The sequence below is a fragment of the Brassica rapa genome, chromosome A01, assembly GCF_000309985.2.
Source record: "Brassica rapa cultivar Chiifu-401-42 chromosome A01, CAAS_Brap_v3.01, whole genome shotgun sequence".
Taxonomy (NCBI): domain Eukaryota; kingdom Viridiplantae; phylum Streptophyta; class Magnoliopsida; order Brassicales; family Brassicaceae; genus Brassica; species Brassica rapa.
In genome coordinates, this window is record NC_024795.2 from 15,708,936 (window position 1) to 15,729,889 (window position 20,954).

At 40.2% G+C, this 20,954-nt stretch overlaps 4 protein-coding genes across 6 annotated transcripts; 1 reads left to right on the forward strand and 3 right to left on the reverse strand.

Moving 5' to 3' along the window:
• Nucleotides 1-78: 78 nt before the first annotated feature.
• Nucleotides 79-2,595, reverse strand: PAO (pheophorbide a oxygenase, chloroplastic). Its single transcript, XM_009151496.3, has 7 exons — nucleotides 2,069-2,595; nucleotides 1,571-1,806; nucleotides 1,371-1,497; nucleotides 1,138-1,274; nucleotides 904-1,063; nucleotides 553-837; nucleotides 79-449 (listed from the first exon to the last, which is right to left on the reverse strand). Exons 1-7 carry the CDS (start codon nucleotides 2,477-2,479, stop codon nucleotides 195-197), a joined length of 1,611 nt encoding a protein of 536 aa, XP_009149744.1. The 5' UTR covers nucleotides 2,480-2,595; the 3' UTR covers nucleotides 79-194.
• Nucleotides 2,596-4,103: 1,508 nt separating this feature from the next.
• LOC108871832 lies at nucleotides 4,104-6,828 on the reverse strand. The gene is made up of 3 exons (XM_018658804.2): nucleotides 6,314-6,828; nucleotides 5,180-5,243; nucleotides 4,104-4,502 (listed from the first exon to the last, which is right to left on the reverse strand). Exons 1-3 carry the CDS (start codon nucleotides 6,472-6,474, stop codon nucleotides 4,383-4,385), a joined length of 345 nt encoding a protein of 114 aa, XP_018514320.1. The 5' UTR covers nucleotides 6,475-6,828; the 3' UTR covers nucleotides 4,104-4,382.
• Nucleotides 6,829-8,783: 1,955 nt separating this feature from the next.
• Nucleotides 8,784-10,028, forward strand: LOC103873347. Its single transcript, XM_009151764.1, has one exon. It carries the CDS (start codon nucleotides 8,784-8,786, stop codon nucleotides 10,026-10,028), a length of 1,245 nt encoding a protein of 414 aa, XP_009150012.1.
• Nucleotides 10,029-17,507: 7,479 nt separating this feature from the next.
• Nucleotides 17,508-20,696, reverse strand: LOC103873044 (BTB/POZ domain-containing protein At3g44820). 3 transcript variants are annotated; one of them, XM_009151480.3, is made up of 3 exons: nucleotides 20,402-20,696; nucleotides 20,037-20,106; nucleotides 17,508-19,750 (listed from the first exon to the last, which is right to left on the reverse strand). In XM_009151480.3, exons 1-3 carry the CDS (start codon nucleotides 20,449-20,451, stop codon nucleotides 17,945-17,947), a joined length of 1,926 nt encoding a protein of 641 aa, XP_009149728.1. In that variant the 5' UTR covers nucleotides 20,452-20,696; the 3' UTR covers nucleotides 17,508-17,944. The 3 variants fall into 3 exon arrangements, with proteins under 3 accessions (XP_009149728.1, XP_009149734.1, XP_033135999.1); XM_009151486.3 differs by having other exon boundaries at nucleotides 17,508-19,951; nucleotides 20,402-20,684; XM_033280108.1 differs by having other exon boundaries at nucleotides 20,037-20,310; nucleotides 20,402-20,682.
• Nucleotides 20,697-20,954: the final 258 nt, after the last annotated feature.

Sequence of the window (20,954 nt, forward strand, 5' to 3'; positions counted from 1 at the left end):
TGATCCATCTGGATGCACCTTCCAGATGTACAAACCAACAGGGCCATAATGATCTAGCTAAAGAATTACGCAGGGTGGTAGTAGTGATACTGTAAATTTGTATGATGATTATACATATCTATTCGATTTTACAAAGGTTTTTTCTGTAACTGATGATTTTACAAAAGTTTTTGTATGATGATGATTATACATATCTATTCGATTTCAGAATGCACGTAATCTCTGAACACGAAGTTCTTCTCTTTCTCATGTAAAGCATATGCAGAAGCAGCCGAGATTAGAGCTAAACCGGCCAGAACCAACCGAATCTGGACATCTGAAGGAACACCGGCCGTGGCGGCCAAGAAAACCGTTGTTCCGACAAGGAACTTCTTGACGATCTGGAAACCGTTGTATGCTCCTTTGCAAGAGGAACACACTTGTGTATGCTGCTCAAATCTATCCAGCATCTTTTTTTATAAATGGTTCAATTACCACATTCAGACATGTCAGCTCTGACATATGTATATAATAAATCAATGATGTCTAGAACGCATGGATTCAATGGCTTACCTCGCGCTTGGTTAAGACAGTGGAAGGGAGAGGTTGGTTAGCTGCAGTGGAGCCGAACCACTCAGGCTGACTCTTGCCATACCGTCTGAGCCAGTTCCTGAAAGCTAGAACGAAACGGTCTGCTTGTGTTGGAGTGAACGTGAGCTTCGTGTACTGTTTGTTCACATCGTAGTCTGGTGACTCCATTGATTTAGAGAGGAATACTTTCTCTTGTCCCTGAAGTACAATCATGTCTCCGTCGTAGACTAAGTTGGAAGTCCAGTGTTCGTACCATCTTGGTACAACCTAACAAGAAACAACATCAGAAGACTTGTGCAGACAAATGAGATTTGACATGGAACCAAGCTTTACCTGCCACCAAGCAGGTCCTGGTACAGAGAACTGGAAGAAGTTACGGGCGCTGCAAACAATGGAACGGGTCTTCCCTGGAGCCATTGGTATATTGAATGAGCAAATCCATATAACCCATTTTTGGTTACCGACAATCGGTAGCTTCGCATCTATCTCAATTCTGTACACAATCCCAACAAGTAAGGAAACTGTATGCTAATCACTTATGTGTTGTGTGTGAAACTCAAGACTCACTTGTTAAGAGAATAGCAGGGAGCAACGAATTTTGCGGTTATCTTTGGACTGTCGTCATTGGCACCTTGGAAACCCCAAGGACCACTTGACTCCACCTTGAAGGGCAATGGTTTGGCTCTGTCTCTTCTTCCTGTAACCTGCTTACAACATAGCCTATGCTGAGGATGGTTTCTTTAGAGAAAACGTAAACACATATGGGGGGCTTGGGCTTTGAGAGAGAGAGAGAAACACACCTTGTGATGAGCAAAATCGATATGGGAAGGATCAGATACGTTTTCCATGAGAGTATCATACCCATAGAAAAGATCCCTTTGAATTGTCACCGTTGAAAACTCTGGTTTATCGAAGTCATCCGGCAACCTAAAAAACAAAAAAAGAGAGTTAAAGATCAGAGCAATATTAAAGTTTCCGCACTACTTGTTTGGGTTGTTACCTAGGGGGTTGAACGGAATTGGCTCTGTCCCATCCATTTTCATCAGGCCACACAAAGAGAAGACCTTGAGACACCATTGCTGGGAACTTAATAGCGCAAGCTCTAGGAGACTTAACAGCGCGAGCTTCAGGACCTGAAGTAGCAGCCTGTGGAATCTTAGTGCAAGATCCACACCCGGCAAAAGACCATCCATGATATGAACACTGCAAGTGTCCGTTCTCATCCAACCTTCCTTCCTACAAAACCACACAATGCATCAATCAACACATATCAAAGCTACTCAAATATCCAGACTTAACCAGAAAGACTTTCTTTTGTTCATGTCAATAAATATATAACTGTTGTTAATATTATATTCAAAAACATGCATGAAGCTGACTTGTTATATGAATACTTTACAATAAACAATAGTTTTATTCATCTAATCCAAATCAATAGACCTAATGAAACTACTTGTCTTTCAAGAAACAGAGAGAGAGAGAGAGAGAGAGAGATTACAGAGAGAGGAGCAAGGCGGTGAGGACAGAGGTCATCAAAGGCGGCCCATTTCTGATCGTTCCGATCGAACCAGAGGACGAGGTCTCGACCCAGGAGCTGAAACCGGGTAGGCGAATTCGGATCCAGATCTTCAACCAGAGAAACCGGATACCAGTGATCTCTCCACTTGAACTCAGACCCTTCTTCGCCGTGCTCTTCTTCGATCCGACTACTCTCCTCCGCCGGATCTGAAGTGGGTACTGAGGGTGGCGCCGCCACGCGAAGAGGGCTGTCGAGAAGTTTCCGTCTTTGAGGAGAAATCGAGACTCTGGACGGGAACTTCGCGGAGGAGTTGGGAGATAAGAAGGGAATCTTTATGGATTTAGATTTGGTGAGTGTCGCTGAAGCTGAAGAGACTAAAACAACTGACATTGCTTCTTTCGTAGGAATGATTTTTGCTGAAACCTGCGAGAAGAACAAGGAAGAGGAAGAAGAGATTGCGTGCAAGTTTTGCGTTTTACCATTTGGTGTTCTTGTCTTTTAACGCCAAACTGTTTGAACAAATGTTTAACACGTGGCAGATTTTGGCACTTGGCATAATAAGAACTAGATTTTGACCCGCGCAGGCGCGCGGGTGTATATTTTGAAAAATATGTAGATATTGTTTTTCATGTAATTATTAGGATTTGGAAAAATGAATCCGAGGAACATAACCGATACCGATCCAAAAATATAGTACCAAACCCGAACATAAATTGATTAAATATTCTAATTATTCAAAATTTTGTTATTTAGAGAACTGAATCTGATCCGAACCGAAGTATTTGGGTATCCGAATTTATCTAAAAATAGATTTATATACTTATATATATTAATTATTTTTAGATTTAACGTATATAAAACATCAAAAATGATACTTTTAAATTGGTTTAAATACTTGAAAATATATATAGATAGTCAAAAGTAAATATCTAAAATAGTTAAAGTATACTCAAATCACCAAAAATACTTAAAATAATTATTGATTCCGTATCCAAAATTTTAAATCAAGCCAATTGATATGTTAAGCTTAAGTATTATGACATATGTTATTCAAATTTATACGTTATATATTATTTTATTTATACATTTTGAGAAATTTAAAATATATAATGATTTAAGACTTTAAAAATAATTTAAATTAGTTATCCAAACCCAAACCAAACCCGCAAAGATCCAAATCGAACTCAAACCAAAATTTAGAAACATTCTAATAAGGCTGAAATCTTTGACCCCGAAAACCCGAAATACAAACCGATCAGAACCAAACCCGTATGGGTACCAAAAATCCCATCCCTAGTCATTATTATATATCGTATTTTATCATCATATAGTTAATCGTATTTTATATGTACCATCATATAAGTAATCATATAATTAATAGTATTTTATACATACCATCATATATATAATTACATATATTATATTTTAAAAACTTAATATGAAATATAAAAACCATAATTTGAGTTGGTATTTCAAATTGGGCATTTTATTATATTTTTCTTATATATATTGACAATATTATTTTATAATGGTTATTGAAAAATAGTTTAGTAAAAAACTATTTTTGAATATATGTATATTTTTGAATCAATTTTTGATATAAATCAAATTTGAATTATTATTTTGATTTGAAATATGTATATAAAGTTTAAGTTTTGTTTTATGGTTAGTTTAGAAAAAAAAAATTTAGGCATTTAGATTGATCCATTTTGGTATATTTTAAAAGTGGCCTAGATAACTTTCAATTTTTTTAAAAAACATAAGCCCATTACTTTTTTTCTTAATACTACTATCTTTGTTTTCAAACAAAAATATTTTTTTTTAAAAGACTGCAATCCATGTTTCCAAACACTCCAAATTTTTTTAATAGTCCTATTCAAGTCTCCAAACACTCCAATTTTGTACTTGAGTTTTAATAAGATAGATGCTAATCAGAGATCTCAATGTTTTGTTTTTCCAACCAAATCTATGGATGGCACTAAACGACCAAATCTATGGCTTCTGCTTGTTTTCAAATTTCAACATTAGCATCTGGGATTCTGGGTTTTCGGACCAGTTAAGCATCCAACAGTTTCGGATAAATGTGTAACGATATGATTTGACAGTCTTTTTCTCCAGATTTAGTTCCCTTAAATAACTTTTTCCCCAACGATATGATTTGCCAATTGTGTTATCTGTAACCTAAGTCCCGCTGCACAATTCTTCTGTAGGATCAAGATTTCTTGATAGCATAACTAGTATACTAATCCTCAGCTGTAGCTCATGATTAGGTAGCCCCAATGTCTTTATACTATTAAAAAAACTCTGGTGAAAAAACGAAGTCATCTTTTGAATTCATAAGCACATCACTAAACACTTCTCCCATGTCTGAATCAATGTCAGCAATTGTGCACATCACTATACACTTCTCCACCTATATAAACATGAAAAATTGTTTAAGGAAAGATAAAAGTAAATCAGAGTAAGAACAAATAAGTGTACAGATTTTCTAGGAATTACAATAATCAAACATTTGAGGAACAGATTTTCTAGGTGTGTGAACAAAAAAAATCATCCTTTATTAAACTCCAATCACCAAAATAGAGGCTTTGAGTCCATAATTGCTAATGATATATCATCGAATACAAATCACTAAAGCAATTTACAAACTGATAAAACTATTCACTTTCACAAACGAAATTGGAGACGAAGCCAAATGCTTAGTAAGTCTCTCAAATGATCCCTAACTTGAACAAAGAACCCATACATAGTGAACATAACTTTGGATGTTATAACTTTTGCATGCTCCCAGACATAGCGAAAATAAGCTTTTATTGACTATTATTGACTAAAAGTTCATAATAGACACAAAAACTTCCACCTCTGCCATATTCGAATTTATGTGTGATATCTGACACATTATAGGCAATGGAGATGCTCCGATCTTCAGCCAATATATATATATATATATATTCAAATACACAATTAGAAACACTACTAATATAAGATCTACCATCAATGAGAAACTGTCTACATCCGTAAATATTTAACTTTTCAAATTTTAATCTTTCTAAACCTCAAAACACAAATCAGTGAATGTTGACTACAAACCTGAATATCATCAGCAACATCTCTTGCAAATTGACTCCATAATACAGGTGGGAGACCTTCGTCCCTAATTCAAATAGAAGATGTTAGTCTTTTAAAAATTGTATTTGATGTTGTGGTTGAATATAAGTCGTGTTTAGTCTTCGATATATACTCAGGTTGTGAAGTTCAATAGAAATCTTGTTGGTGTCTTTCCCATTGACTGAAACAACCTCAAGATGTGTCACTTTGACTATTTGTCCGATAACATTTAGAAAATTAAAATTCAACTTCTGGTTTATGAAAATGCAACATATGCTAAAATTCAACTTCAAGATGGTATATGTCAATAGTTTTTTTTTGTGATTAACTAGGCGATAAAGTCACTGATGATGTATGCATTAGTCGTTATTACATAAGGCATGCGGAGTGGTGGGTTACCATGTGGATGCAAGATATGCTGAGATGGAGAAAGATAAACTGAGGGTTTATGTCTTGATGTAGTCGTTGAAGTAGTTGATGAGGCAGTGCGTGTCAGAGAGTAAACCAGGAGGCATGAGGAGTGGTAGAGACCATGTGGACGCAAGGTGCTGAGCTGGCGTGGGATAAACTTGAGGAGCAAGTTTATACCGTGGAGAAAAAGCAAGAGATAAATTTGGTGAGCAAGTTTATGCCTTGAGGAATAAGTGCATTTCAAGAAAAGGAAAGTGTATTTATTGATATAGAAGTTGTCCATATCCATGTTCATTGGAGGCTAGAGTTTCAAGAACGTGGAGATCACTATAAAAGAGTTATGGAGTCGTGTGTATTCCATAAGACACTGGCTATTATTATAGAGGAAGGGTGGAAATCCCTTATGGATGTTCTTGGATCGTGCTGACGCAGATGCTGAAGTACTGACGACAGGGAGACAAGTTTGGGTAGATTAAGAGTCTTTCAGTAGCAGCTGTTAGGGTGTCAATAGGCTGTGTAAAACTGATAAGCAAGTCTTGTAATAGATTATTTAGGCGATTTCTAATAAAGCATAGTTGGTTGCTTGTATCCGATCGTCTCTTGATTTATCTTTTGCATTACTCAATTGTGGTATCATCTTTGCACTAACAGTTTAGAATATGTAGCATATATAAAAAAAATAGAATAGTGAGGAATGATACTAACCAACCAAGTAATCCCGGTTGAAAGTTCCATCTAGTATGGTTTTGCAATTGGCCAGTCACTGCTCTTGGTAAATCTGCACAGATTCTCACACATGTTGTTGACATGACGCTTATCTTGTAAATGTGATTCGTAGTACGATATGATCCACTTGAATGGTTCATATAGAATTTTATGAAAAAATTGACTTGCCTTAAGCCATGAAAGAATCAAATTGGTTCACTAAATCCTTTTTCACACGTGTATGAATTTTTTAACCTTATTTAAGAATTATGTCAACACATTCATGTTAGGTCACATAGCATATAGTACTGAAGTTAGAAATAAATTCACGTTAGACCATGTTATCAATCATTGCATTCCATATATATAGGCATTACAGTGAGATAAGTAAGACATTACGGTTACTTACATTAGCATCGATGAGCACCATTTCAACGGTGAGACCACTGACCGCCAAGTACTTCTTCTGCACATGTGTTTATTCAATGTAGGCTGGATAGAGCAATAGGAAACGAAGACTGGCACCATTGCTTTTCCCACACAAATGTGGAGTACTTGCGCCTCTGGGGCAGTGATCACCGGCCAATCCTTACCCGTTTCCTATCTGTTAAAAAATCTGGCACGAGAGCTTTCAAATTTGACAAGAGATGGTTAGGCAAGGGCGGTTTTCGTGATGCAATTCTACAAGGATTGAACGACCCCAGCGTGTTTTGCAACGAAGACCTCCATGAACGGATTGCCCGATGCCGCAAGTTTATCTCAAGGTGGAAGCGCGCAAATCCCTCAAATGCTGCGAAAAAGATAGAAGAAATTAAGGCACAGCTCGAGCAAGCGCAAGTTGATGATGACTTCTCTCATGAAGCGATTTTGAGTCTCAAATGGAATATATGTGCAGCATTTAGAGATGAAGAACTCTACTGGAAGCAAAAGAGTCGAGCAAACTGGTTGAGAGAAGGAGATCAAAACACCAAGTTCTTTCATGCTACCACCAAACAAAGAAGAGCTCGTAACCGATTCACAAGACTTCGTAAAGCCGATGGAGTATGGGCAGAAACGGAAGATGATATAGAATTGGTGGCAACTCGATACTTTCAAACCCTCTTCACCTCCTCGGACCCTTCTGAGTTCGGGGAATCTCTCAAGTACATCACCGAGAAGGTCACTCCAGCCATGAATGAGGCCTTAACAAAACCTCCATCAGATGATGAGATACGCAAGGCGGTTTTTGATATAAACCCAGATAAAGCGCCAGGCCCCGATGGCATGACAAGCCTTTTCTTCCAAAAGTATTGGGGTATTACAGACGTAGCAATGCGTCAAACAGTAAAGGACTTCTTCCAGCACAGCACGTTAGACCCACGGCTAAACCAGACCAACATATGCCTTATCCCAAAAACAGACCGTCCTAGCGAGATGTCGGAATTCCTACCTATCAGTCTGTGTAATGTGAGCTACAAAGTAATCTCCAAGATCCTGAGTAAACGTCTAAAGCGATGCCTCCCCAGCCTAATTTCAGAGATACAATCAGCCTTTGTGGCTAGGCGTCTGATCACAGACAATATTCTCGTTGCACATGAGATTTTCCATGCTCTGAGAACAAACCCGAGTTGTAAAGCAAAATTTGTAGCCATCAAGACCGACATGAGTAAAGCTTTTGACCGAGTGGAGTGGTCCTTCTTAAAAGTTCTCCTCCTAAAACTGGGCTTCTCGTCGAAATGGGTTTCCTGGATAAAAAATATGTATCTCCTCTGTATCTTACCAAGTGCTCCTCAATGGCGAGCCAAAATGAAATATTTCCCCTTCGAGAGGCATAAGACAAGGAGATCCCCTATCGCCTTTCCTTTTCATCATCCTTACGGAAGCTCTCATATCCCAACTCCAAGGAGCAGAGAGGGAAGGAAGAATCACTGGTTTGAAAATTGCAAGAGGAAGCCCACCAATCTCACATCTCCTTTTTGCAGATGATAGCCATTTCTTCTGTAAAGCAGAAGTCTCGCAATGTGCGGAGCTTATGAGGATCATCAATACATATGGCTGCTCCTCGGGGAAAAAACTAAATGTTGATAAGTCCTCCATACTTTTTGGTAACAAGGTCCCACCTGACAGAAAATCGGAGATCAAGCAAACCCTTGGAATCACCAAAGAAGGCGGTATGGGAGTCTACCTTGGCTTACCCGAGAAAATATGTGGAAGTAAAAAACAAGCCTTTGCCTTCATACAAGATCGTCTTCAGAATCGTATCAGCTCCTGGTCAGCGAAGCTCCTCCCCAAGGGAGGAAAAGAAGTCTTGATAAAATCAGTAGCCCAAGCCCTCCCGACCTATGTCATGTCATGTTTTCTACTGCCCCAAGACATCATTCGGAAACTAACAAGTGCAATATCTAGATTCTGGTGGAGTACAAAAAATAGCAACCGCGGATTTCATTGGATCGCATAAAAAAAGATATGTGCACCACAAGAGAAGGGGGGCATGGGCTTCCGCGACTTCAAAAACTTCAATCTCGCATTGCTTGCGATGCAACTATGGAGACTCATACACTACCCAAATTCACTTCTCGCTCGCGTCCTCAAAGGTAGATACTTCCGCCTCTCAAACCCAATCGAAATCAACAAAGCGAGCAATCCCTCTTACGTATGGAGAAGCCTCATGGCTGCTCAACCCGTACACAAAGCAGGCATACGCAAGTCTATCGGGTCAGGCCAAAGTACCCTAGTCTGGTCGCAACCATGGCTTCCAACGACACCGGCGCGGCCAGCCATACCTTGCGGCTCGTCTTTTAACCCGTCCCTACGGGTTAGCGAGCTGATTGACCCCATAACAAACGAATGGAATCATGATCTCTTGAGGGAAATGGTAGCCCCCAGCGATATTACTCTAATACGTAGCCTCAAACCGTCCCGCTTCCTCCGTGCTAACAGCTACTGCTGGAACCTAGCCAAGTCTGGTGTTTACTCGGTGAAATCTGGTTATACTCTGGCCGTGGAAAAAATGGAAGCTTCGGAACTGGAGCAAATACTCGAGCCTAGCACCACCACTCTCAAAGCTCGGACCTGGAAGCTCAAGACTACAAAGAAGATCAAGCATTTCATATGGCAAGCGCTCTCCAACTGCGTACCAGTCTGTAGCTCGCTCTCAGACCGGCACTGTGGAAATGATAGAACCTGCCCGAGATGTGGCGCGGAAGAAGAAACCTGCAACCATTTGCTCTTCGAATGTCCGCCCTCTGTTCAAGCTTGGGCGCTGGCTGATATACCACACTCTCCGGGGCTATTCCCGTGCAATTCGATATACAGCAACCTAAACCATGTCCTATGGAACGCGAGGACTTACGGGATCCCAGATACTCTTCTTGCCACTGTCCCATGGATGATTTGGTACATCTGGAAAGCTCGCAATGATAAAATTTTCAATGGCAAAGACACAACTCCACTGGAAACTGTGCAGATCGCTAAAGCTGAGGCTGAAAGCTGGCGCATAGCTCAGATAATCGAAGAGCCTTACGAAGACGAGGATGTGGAAGCTCGCCCAAACTCTCAACCTCCACCCACCGGGCCTTCATTCTCAATCGACGCCTCCTGGCACAAAGATGACGCTTTATTTGGTGGAGGAATGGTCCTGATGACCGAGGATGGGACTACGACTTATGGTTCATTCGCTAGTAAACATGTCTTAACCCCCCTACATGCGGAGTTCCAAACTCTGTGTGGGCCATGAAATCCTCTATTCAACTTGACCATGCATCTATGACCTTCGGAACTGACTGCCTACAGCTCGTCAGACTCCTTGAAGAGGATGAAGAAGACAACTGGCCATCTATGTTGACCGAACTTGATGAGTTTCATCTTATTTGTTCTATGTTCACTTTTTGCTCCATATGTTTTATTCCTCGTTCCCTAAACGTCCGAGCCGACCGCCTTGCAAAAGGAGCCCGGTCTCGTGGTTTTACCTTTTCCCATGTAAACACTCAGCTTCCAGGCTGGATGGCTCCTGAGGCCAACCTCCTGGTAGTTTCTTAATAAAATATGGAGCTTTCGATGTCAAAAAAAAAAAATTATATGTAGATTCAAGAACCAAGGTTTCCACATTTTTAATGTATTGGAATGTCTCTTTTCAAAACAAATACTACATAAACAACAATTACAAAATTTACCGAAGTAAACAAAAAATTCAATCTAAAATAGTTTTTTTTTTTGACAGCCAATCTAAAATAGTTTTTTTCATATATTTCTAAAGTTTAATGGCTCAAATTATAATATATGATCAGTAATAATTTTTATTATGCATGTTGTTGACCTGTTTATAGCTCAAACTGTAAGATCTAATCAGTTAATGCGGTTTTTAGTTAAAATACTGAATATTGATGATAATTATGTGTTGAAGTGTTATTTAAACAAAAAAAAGTTTAATACATGTTTCAAAACTAACTAGATATAAAACATAAATAAATTGCTCAAATTTTAATATATGATCAGCAATAAATTTTATTATGCATGTTATTGATCTTCTTATAGCTCAAATTGTAATATCTAAACTACTTAACGCATTGATGAAAAATACATGTTGAAGCATTATTAAAAAAAAGGTTAGTAATGTTATAAGTAGGGAAGATAGAAAGAGGAATTGGTGTGTCTTATTCATTGAGTAATAGATCATTTATATAGTTTGGAGACAAAGTCTAACTTGGAGCGGAGAACAAGTATATCTAGGACTTTCCATATGGACATCACCACAATATTCATAACACTTCACCTTGATGTCCATTATACCAAAGTGCTTTCAAAACGCCGTAGATGCTGTCTCGTTAAAGACCTTATCAAGAAAACCCAATGGGAAAAACCATAATTAAGAGAAAAAGAGTACAACGCGTGATGTAGTGTAGCTCACGCTACGATAACGCAATGAATCCTATTTAGTCTGAGAATTCCTAGGATCAAAGCCTTCTTGAATCGTTGAGAATACCTATATTCTAGCCGATTGCAAGGGTCAAGAACACCAAAGCTCTTTAGATTAATATTCAAATCAAATAACGTGCCCTTACAAATCAAGGGATCCGTTCTTTATATAACTAACATAAAAACCTATTCCTTATAATAAAAGGAAATATAACTGAATCGAGATAAACATAAAAGTAAAGATAACAATGAAAGGAAAAGGAAAACCAAAGCCTAAGGAAAACATGAAAGATATCCACGCTGCATCAGGTCACCCGGGCTAGAGAAAGATTCGACCTCGAATCTTCGGGAACATCATGAGAAACGTGGGGAACAAGGTGTTTAACGTTAAAGACGGTGGAACACCTAACGTCTGCCGGTAGCTGCAGCCGATAAGCATTTGCATTCATCTTCTCCAAAACCTCAAGCGGTCCTATCTTGCGAGCCTTAAGTTTGTTAAACGTTCCTGGAGGAAAACGTTCTTTAGTTAGTACTGCCCAGACGAAGTCACCCACTTTGAATTGCAAATCCCGCTTATGTCGATCAGCTGCCTATTTGTACTTGGCCGAAGACACCTGCAAATTGTCGTGAACCTGACCATGGATGTGTGATAAAGTTCCAACCAGCTCTGTTGCTTGAAAATTCTCACGACTCAAATCCGGGGCAAGGCCAAGATCCACTGGACCTCGCGGAACCAGTCCATAAACAATGCGAAACGGACAGAAACCTGTGCTCCTATTGATGGCATGATTATGGGCAAACTCAGCCTTACACAAAATCTCATCCCAAGACCTGATGTTATCACCTACCAAACAGCGCAACAAATCGCCAAGTGATCGATTAATAACCTCTGTCTGGCCATCGGACTGAGGATGATATGCTGAACTCATGTCCAAACTGGTGTGTAACAATCGCCATAACGATCGCCAAAAGTGACTTAAGAAGCGTGAGTCTCGATCAGATACAATCGAAAATGGTAGACCATGAAGTCGATAAATCTCTCGGAAGAAAAGCCTAGCTACTTGTAGCGCATCTGTCGTCATTTTGCATGGGACAAAATGCGCCATTTTAGAAAAACGATCCACCACAACAAAGATAGAGTCATTACTACGTTGAGTACGCGGCAAACCTAGGACAAAGTCCATACTTATATCGGTCCATGGTTGCGTAGGAATAGGTAATGGTAAATAGAGACCACTATTTGTTGCATGTCCCTTCGATTTCTGACATACGACACACCTTTCAACAAGACGCAAAACATCACGCCTGAGGCTTGGCCAAAAATATGACGATGCGACGAGTTGAATGGTCCTGTCACGACCCACATGACCTTCCTCATGGAGTTCTTTGACAAGCTGGAGACAGAGGCTACACGCCGGAACACAAATACGATTGTCTCGAAACAAGAAACCTTCGTGTAATACAAACTCCGAGCTCTGCTTATGCTGCCAGTCACGCCAAATATTACCAAAATAAGGATCATCAGGGTACAAATCCGAAAAGGTATTGAAGCCTGGAACCGAGACGTGCATTGTAGCGAGAAGAGTATGTCGCCGGCTAAGAGCATCGGCCACCTTGTTTGTCTTTTCAGACTGATGCTTAATAACAAAGGTAAACTGCTGTAAGAAGGCAATCCAAGATGCATGGCGAGCAGAAATTTTATCTTGACTACCCAAATGTTTTAAGGCATCACGATCTGTATAGAGAATAAATTCTTGGTGAAATAGGTAGTGTCTCCAATGTTTGATGGCTTGGACAATGGCATAAAACTCAACGTCGTATGTGCTGTATCTAGCACGAGAGCCTGCAATCTTCTCACTAAAGAAGGCATTCGGATGGCCGTGTTGGCTGAGCACCGCCCCAATACCAAGTTTGCAAGCGTCACAATGAAGCTCAAAAACTTGTGTGAAGTCCGGTAAAGCCAGTATCTGTGCTGAAATCAATTGATGCTTTAATTCTTCAAATGCCTCGTCTGCTTCCTTGGTCCAAACAAACGAAGTGCCTCTCATGCAATCAGTTAAGGGAGCCGCAATGTTGCTAAAGTGATGGACAAATCTCCGATAGAAAGAAGTGAGTCCATGAAAGCTACGAATCTCGCTAATAGAACGTGGAGTAGGCCAAGACTGAATTGCTTCTACCTTGCTGGGGTCTACTTGAAGTCCCTTGTCAGAGACGATGTAACCCATAAAGAGGACGTGATCAACTCCAAATACACATTTATGGTGTGCAGCAAAGAGTTTCTCACGTCGCAATACGTCCTGTAGATGACTCGACATATCGTTGCTAAAAATCAAAATATCGTCAAAATAGACAATGACGAATTTGCCGATAAAAGGACGAAGTGCCGGGTTCATGACTCTCATAAACGTACTTGGAGCATTAGAGAGACCAAAAGGCATTACTGTCCACTCAAAAAGGCCTTCCCGAGTCTTGAAAGCGGTTTTCCATTCATCTCCAGGGCGTATACGAATATGGTGATAACCACTTTTCAAATCCAATTTAGTAAAAATTGAAGCCCTGCCGATTTGATCCAGTAAGTCGTCTAGGCGAGGGAACGGGAATCTGTAGCGAACTGTTATTTTATTGATAGCTCTGCTGTCAACGCACATACGCCATGTCCCGTCTTTCTTTGGAATCAATAGGGCTGGTACTGCCGCTGGGCTGAGGCTCTCACGTACGTGTCCTTTGTGTAATAACTCCTCTACTTGTCGTCGTAGCTCATCATGTTCCTGCGGGCTCATGCGATAGTGAGGCCGGTTAGGGAGAACCGCATTTGGAACCAAGTCGATATGATGCTGAATGTCTCGTAAAGGAGGTAGATCACTTGGAAGTTCTTCGGGAAAGACGTCGCTATACTGCTGAAGCAGTGGTATAAATGGAGCAGGTAGTGTAGGCGCGCATGGAGAAGGTGACGGAGTGGCCACCAACGCCCAGACTACATCGACCTCATGAACTTGCTTCTCAAATTCTGCCTTAGGAAGTGTTAACAAGGTTTTTGCTAATGACGTCTTATCTGCTTGTACCACAAGTTCCTTGCGCGAACTTGGTTCTGGCTGTTCTTTGGATGGAAGCAAAGTTATAGTCCTATCCTCAAACACGAAACTATAGGTGTTGGCCTTTCCTCTGTGCACGGCATCCCTATCGAATTGCCATGGTCGACCGAGCAACAAGTGACACGCATCCATTGGAATAACATCACATGTGGTTGAATCTTTATAGTGGCCGATGGAGAAAGAGACGTGGACTTGCTTTGAAACTTTCAATTCGGCGCCGGTGTTGAGCCATGCAAGTGTGTAAGGAGCAAGGTGCGGAGTGACTTCAAGACCTAATTTCTTTGCAGCTTCACTAGATAATATGTTGGTGCAACTTCCAGAATCGATGATTAGTTTACACACACGACCATTGATAGTGCAAGTTGAGCGAAAAAGATTGGTGCGAAGCCAAGATTCGTGTGTAGCTTTTGGCAAAAGACAGTTGCGTCGTAATACCAAACTGAGGCCCGTGTCTCCTTGGATTGTATCCAATGTGTCGTCATTGCCATCATCTTCATCATACTGAGGTTCCTCGTCGTCTGCATCTTGAATAATGAGACCACGTTTTGTGTTCTTCAGACATGCCGTCTGTATATGACCACGTTCGCCACATGTAAAGCACCGAAGAGCATGGGTGCGTGCTGGTCTGGAGTTGGCGATTGTGTCTCCGTTATTATTTGTCTTAGGAGAGTCGGATTTAGGAATGGTGCTGTCCGTTGTAAGTGAACCTTTATTGTCGTTTGTTGAACGTTGTCGGGATGTAGATGACCATGAAGGGCGAAGCTGAAGTTCCATAGATACGGCTCGTTGGTATGCTTCTTCAGTAGTGGGATTAAACTGTGCTAGGGCGACTTGTAATTGGGATCACAAACCTCCGATGAATCGGGAGATGAGTTGTTTCTGTGATTCCCCTGCTGTCATTCTTGCCGTCATGTAAAAAAAATCAGTCGCGTAGTCCTCAACAGAGCGAGAGCCCTGTCACAGGTTCTGTAACTTGTTATACAAGGTTCTTTCATAGTTAAAGGGTAAGAAACCACGACGCATATGCTTTGTCAGGCGCTTCCATGAGTCGATACGGGATTTATTTTCTTGTCGTCGTGACTCTTTGAGTTGCTGCCACCATGCCATTGCTCGTCCTTTGAATCGTGTTGCAACCAAAGAAACCCTAGCGTCATCTGGAACTTTTCGAAACTCAAGGATTTCTTCCACCATGTTGATCCAATCAATAAAATCTTCTGGGTTCAGTGTGCCATGAAATTCTGGAATCTCCGAACGAAAACTAGACTCCCAACGGTTAGCTTGGTGTAGTCGCTGGTCATGTTCATCTCCGCGCTCGTTGTTGCGACCAAGGTGGTGAACATCACGTCGTCCTCTCTGTTCATTCCTCTGTTCTGCAAACACATTATCAATCATCTCGTCCTCATCAGACGTATCTTGTTCCACTGCTTGTTGCTGCTGTCGAGTTTGAAGGTTGTCTCCTTGAGCATCACGTAGTCGGTGTTGCTCGTGTAGTACTGTCTGTAACGCTGTAGTCATAGAGGTCTGTAGTGCCGCCTGTAATCCGGTTGTAAACGTCTCCAACATGAGCCGTATTTCTTCGAGTTGATCGTCCGTAACTTTCCGCGGTGCCATGATCGAGTATTTAAGATTGAGAAATCTTAAACAGCTGTCTCTGATACCAACTAGTGTAGCTCACGCTACGATAACGCAATGAATCCTATTTAGTCTGAGAATTCCTAGGATCAAAGCCTTCTTGAATCGTTGAGAATACCTATATTCTAGCCGATTGCAAGGGTCAAGAACACCAAAGCTCTTTAGATTAATATTCAAATCAAATAACGTGCCCTTACAAATCAAGGGATCCCGTTCTTTATATACCTAACATAAAACCCTATTCCTTATAATAAAAGGAAATATAACTGAATCGAGATAAACATAAAAGTAAAGATAACAATGAAAGGAAAAGGAAAACCAAAGCCTAAGGAAAACAGGAAAGATATCCACGCTGTATCATGATGACTTCTCCTCATGTGTACATACGTCAAGATCTTTGAGATGACGTAGTCTGATAAGATGAACTAACTTCTTGAAAGTAGCAGTGGTTAGCGGCTTGGTGAATAAGTCAGAGAAATTGTCACTTGAACGAACTTGTACGACGGACATCGACATTCTTCTGCAGTGTATGAGTCTTGATATGATTTGATATTTTTCTTCGATTCTCTTGACTTCAAAGACTTTAGATCTGTTATAGACTTTCAACTTTGAAATTATAATAATTCTTTCGGGTGTCTATCATTTGTGTGTTCTTTGTTTAATGTTTAGGGTTTTTGCTCAGGGTTAGGATTTCGTGCTGATAACGTATTATAAGAAGAGAAGATAGAAAGAGGAATTGATGTGTCTTATTCATTGAGTAATAGATCCTTTATATAGGATTACAATAGCTTGGAGACAATGTCTAACTTGAAGTGGAGAACAAGTATATCTATGACTTTCCATATGGACATCACCACAATATTCATAATAAATAACATATTTTAAAAATAATTTGATTATATAAAACGGACAGCTTTGTTCGAGATTCCTAAGAATCGAGTTGTTAGTAAGGGTCTATATAGTTTAACAAAAAGTTGGAGGTAAATTAGAGAGTAATTAGAGATTTATTCTGAACGTTTAACATACTAACGGTGTTTTTAAAACTGGAGCGACCCGATAGTTGAACCGGGTTCGACTATGAACCGGTTACATAGCCGGGTTTGGTCTAATAAATGGTTCGACCATGAACCGGCCACGTAGCTAGATTAGATCTTAGAGTTATTAAACTGATAAAAACCATTAAAACTATCAAAAATCGATAAACCATTCATATAAACATAAAATTAGTTTATATTTATAGTATTTTATGCTTTAAATTTATTTTTATTTTAATTATGTATCATATTTGTTAACATTACTTTTAAATCTATATATTAAAATATATTAAACCAGATTATTGAACCAAGTTTGATCCGGTCGAACCATATTGAACCGTGACCCAAAAATTATCGGATTCAGTTTCCGGTCCGGTTTTAAAAGCACTGCATACTAAGGTTTAATCCTCATTGCAGAAACATTTTTTTAATTTGTTTCAATAAACAAAATATTTTGTCAAACTTTTAAAATGATATTCCACTTCATACAGTTTTTGGGTAGCGTAATTCGTTTATGAACCATTTAAATGCGTCTGAACAGTATAAAAGAATCTATATTTATTGACAGAACAGCAACATGCTTGCAGATGATAAGATGACTAAGAAAGCGTTACAAACAGGTAGACACAATAACACATCTACAAAGATTCCACAGAATCATATCAAATGAGACAAGAATTATACCCTCTTTTCTCTATAGATCCTAACTCTAGTTATTTACTTTTACAGTATACCCATTTTCCCAAACACCACCAAGATCACAAAGGCATGACTTGTCCGAAACCTTTGATGGTAAGAGTCTTCAAAACTTTTACCTTTAGAAAAAACCGCGGCAGATACTCCTAACCGAAGAGTAATAGAGAAACAGAACGCTTTGCTGAACAAAAAGAGATCCAGTTCCAAATGAACAGCTTCTGCTCCTCTTGAAACAATGCAACCCCTTCCCGAGTAAACAGAGAAGACAAGCTTCGGAGAGAGATTTATCCGAAGAATGAGAAGCTTTTACGGTGTTTGGAATGGCGGGAAGAGCGAGGCAGTGCGTGTTCAGCAGCAGCAGCAGCAGATCTTGGAGTGCTGGACACAGATCCATGGGCTGTATCATTATTCTTGGCATCAGAGGCTCGTGGAAGAAGAAACTTGCAGCCCATCTTGACCAGGCGAGGCGAGCTCACTGAGCTAGAGGGCTTGCTCACTCTCTTCTTCATTTCCCGCTTCATATTCTGAAACTCCTCTTCCAGTTCTCCAACCCTTGACCTCATTTTCTGCATATCAACTTTTAAAACCTGGTTTTGACGCACAACCGTCACCCACCCATCCCTCTCAACTATCTCTTGTCCTGGAACGGTCATTGCATGAGCTGTTCCGGTGTTGGTACCCCCTGCAAGTGCGGTTCTGAGATGCATTTGTTCGAAGAATAGGACTTGAAGAACAACTCTGAGGGGTAACCTGTCGTTATGGGAAGCATGAGCGCAAGCGTCTATTGAGAGTCTTTGGTAGTCCATCATGTTGCAGAGTTGTTCCTTGTCTTTATCTGACAGCCATGGATGCTCCTTGAAATAGATATCAAAGGCTCTGTATAGACCATCGTACAAGGGTCTTGAACCTTCTGGAAGAGCTGCCGCAAGAGACCGCATCTTATCAGGTTTCAGATTCACATCAGAAGCAACCTCTGCCATGTAGCTATCGACCAGCTTAGCCACTTTCCTCAAAGAGGAAGGAGACATCCCTGGATCCAAAGACGGAGGCGAGAAGTCAGATAGCTCTGAGGATGACGATGATGATACAAAGTGGCGGATCATTCGTTCTACACAATCTACATTGTACAAAGTCTCTGAATCGGAATAGTTAAGTATCAGAAGATTCTCGAGCGTTGCGAGCTCCAACTGCATCCCTATCCTTCTCTCTAACTGCTTCACGCAGCTCCCATCAACTCCCAAAATGAAAGCAACACGGAGAAGACATAGCAAGAACTTGCAGAATGATCTTCCTCTCTTTTCAGGGAGAAGACTCAGAATGGTTTCAAGCAAAGCAATCTGATCAACAGGAGACATAGACGAAGAAGCTGCTGCCAAACTAAAACTCACAACACTTGTTCTGCTTTTGTTGTTGTTGCTGCTGCCACTTGTTCTTCTGCTCTGCCACCGTCCCAAACCAGGCAAGTACTTTCTCGCATAATACACCATAGCACCCACTAAGCTTTCCGCGCGTATACCTTTGGTTTCCATCGCCTTGATGAGCCTTCTGAACAAATCTACACTTAGATAAGAGACATCTTCGTACCACCAATCCGAACCAGCGCTTCTCATTCGCGCTCCCGTGTTTATTCCGTTCCATAGAATGCTTCCACCAGGACTCTGCAACGTACCATACATCATCATAGGCCATCCGAACAGACTAGGGTCAGTACACACCATCGTTGAAACAGCGTTCATGAGTTTGGGTATTGTCTGAAGCTTTTCAGCAGATTTCAACACATGGCTGGAGCTTTGTAAGGCCAGGATACAGTCTTTCCAATTGCGAAGCACGTGCTTGTGCAAAAATGCTTCCACTTGGGATATCAAGTTATCTTCCCCGTACTCACTTGTCATGTCGAGGTACTCGGCTGCGCAGTGTGTGGAAACTATGTTCTTCGAGGTCAAATCTACCCGAGCCCCGTAACAGAATCTTGCAGCCGTCAGGAAAGTTTCTGACCCACCTGGGAAATCTTCGAGAACTGTTGTCCACAGAGATTTCTTATCATCTTCATACATCCGTGCTAGCTTTCCACATTTTGACACTAGAGGAAACTGCAAATAAACCCCCTTGTAGTTCTGTAAGAGGGTCGCTACCAACACTCATAGATACTCAATTCAAGTACATGCACATAACTATAGTTAATGAATCTATGTAGCTTAACATCTAACAGTTCCGCCATACTTAAAACCACTAGCTAGAGGGTAATCTCCATGGTTCATCTTAGAGATTCACACAAATTCTAACCGTCAAACCTAAAAAGATAAAACGGCAATTGGATACAAAACTCAGGAAGAAAGCAAAGCATCATGATGAGTAATAAAAAAGCTATATACCTACCTTATGAAGATGGAACTTCACATCATCAACAACAACAGTTATGTCACTTGTAAGACCTGTTCTGCAAAACCTGCAAGAATTTAAAATTCAGCTCTTTGTAACAAAACAATTCCATCTGGAGAAGATCTTTTTGTAAGATCTATTCAATTTTCCAGGTCAGTATCCGAAACAAAAAAAAAACATCAAAAAGCCAAATGATTTCTGAATCCTTGTCTCACTGAACATCTTTAAAATGAGAATTGAGAAAAAAGCTGCAAACTTTAAGGTCTCCGAGCTACCAAGACCATAGAATTGGACAACTGAATCAATTCAAGACAGAACTACAAAGACACATACATGCAGATAAAGAAGAAAGAAAGATTTACCAATCATTTCCTTCTCTGTGAAACTCAGAGACTTTGGCTGCAGGTGACATGCCTCTGAGAGAGATGACCCAACTTCCAGCTCAGAAATATGATCAAAATTGACAAATTTCACATCTCACATAGAAATTCAAAAGAAAATTATAAAAAAAAAAAACCCCAGAAGTTTCTCAACGGAGAATTATAATAATAAACTGAAGAGAAAATGATCACCACTAAAACTCCATCAAAGAAATAATTGGTATTCAAATCAAAAGTCACATAGAGAGAGAGACGTCAAGAAGGGGGCATTTTGTGGGCAATGGTGTATGTGTGGCCCTTTACAGATAAAATCAACCCAAGACCGAAGAACATCCAAAAACGATTTAAAGTATAAAAATTAAAATATAATAAATACTTTCTTTTTTTTTTCACCAAAATTGAAAACAAACAATTTCTCTCGAGTTTGGTCGAAGCTGCTGGCCTCTTTCCACTTCACTCGTCTTCACCAACCAACCCAAGAGAGTAAATGAAAGCAAAGCAATAAAGAATAGATTTTTTAGAGTAAAATCAGGGA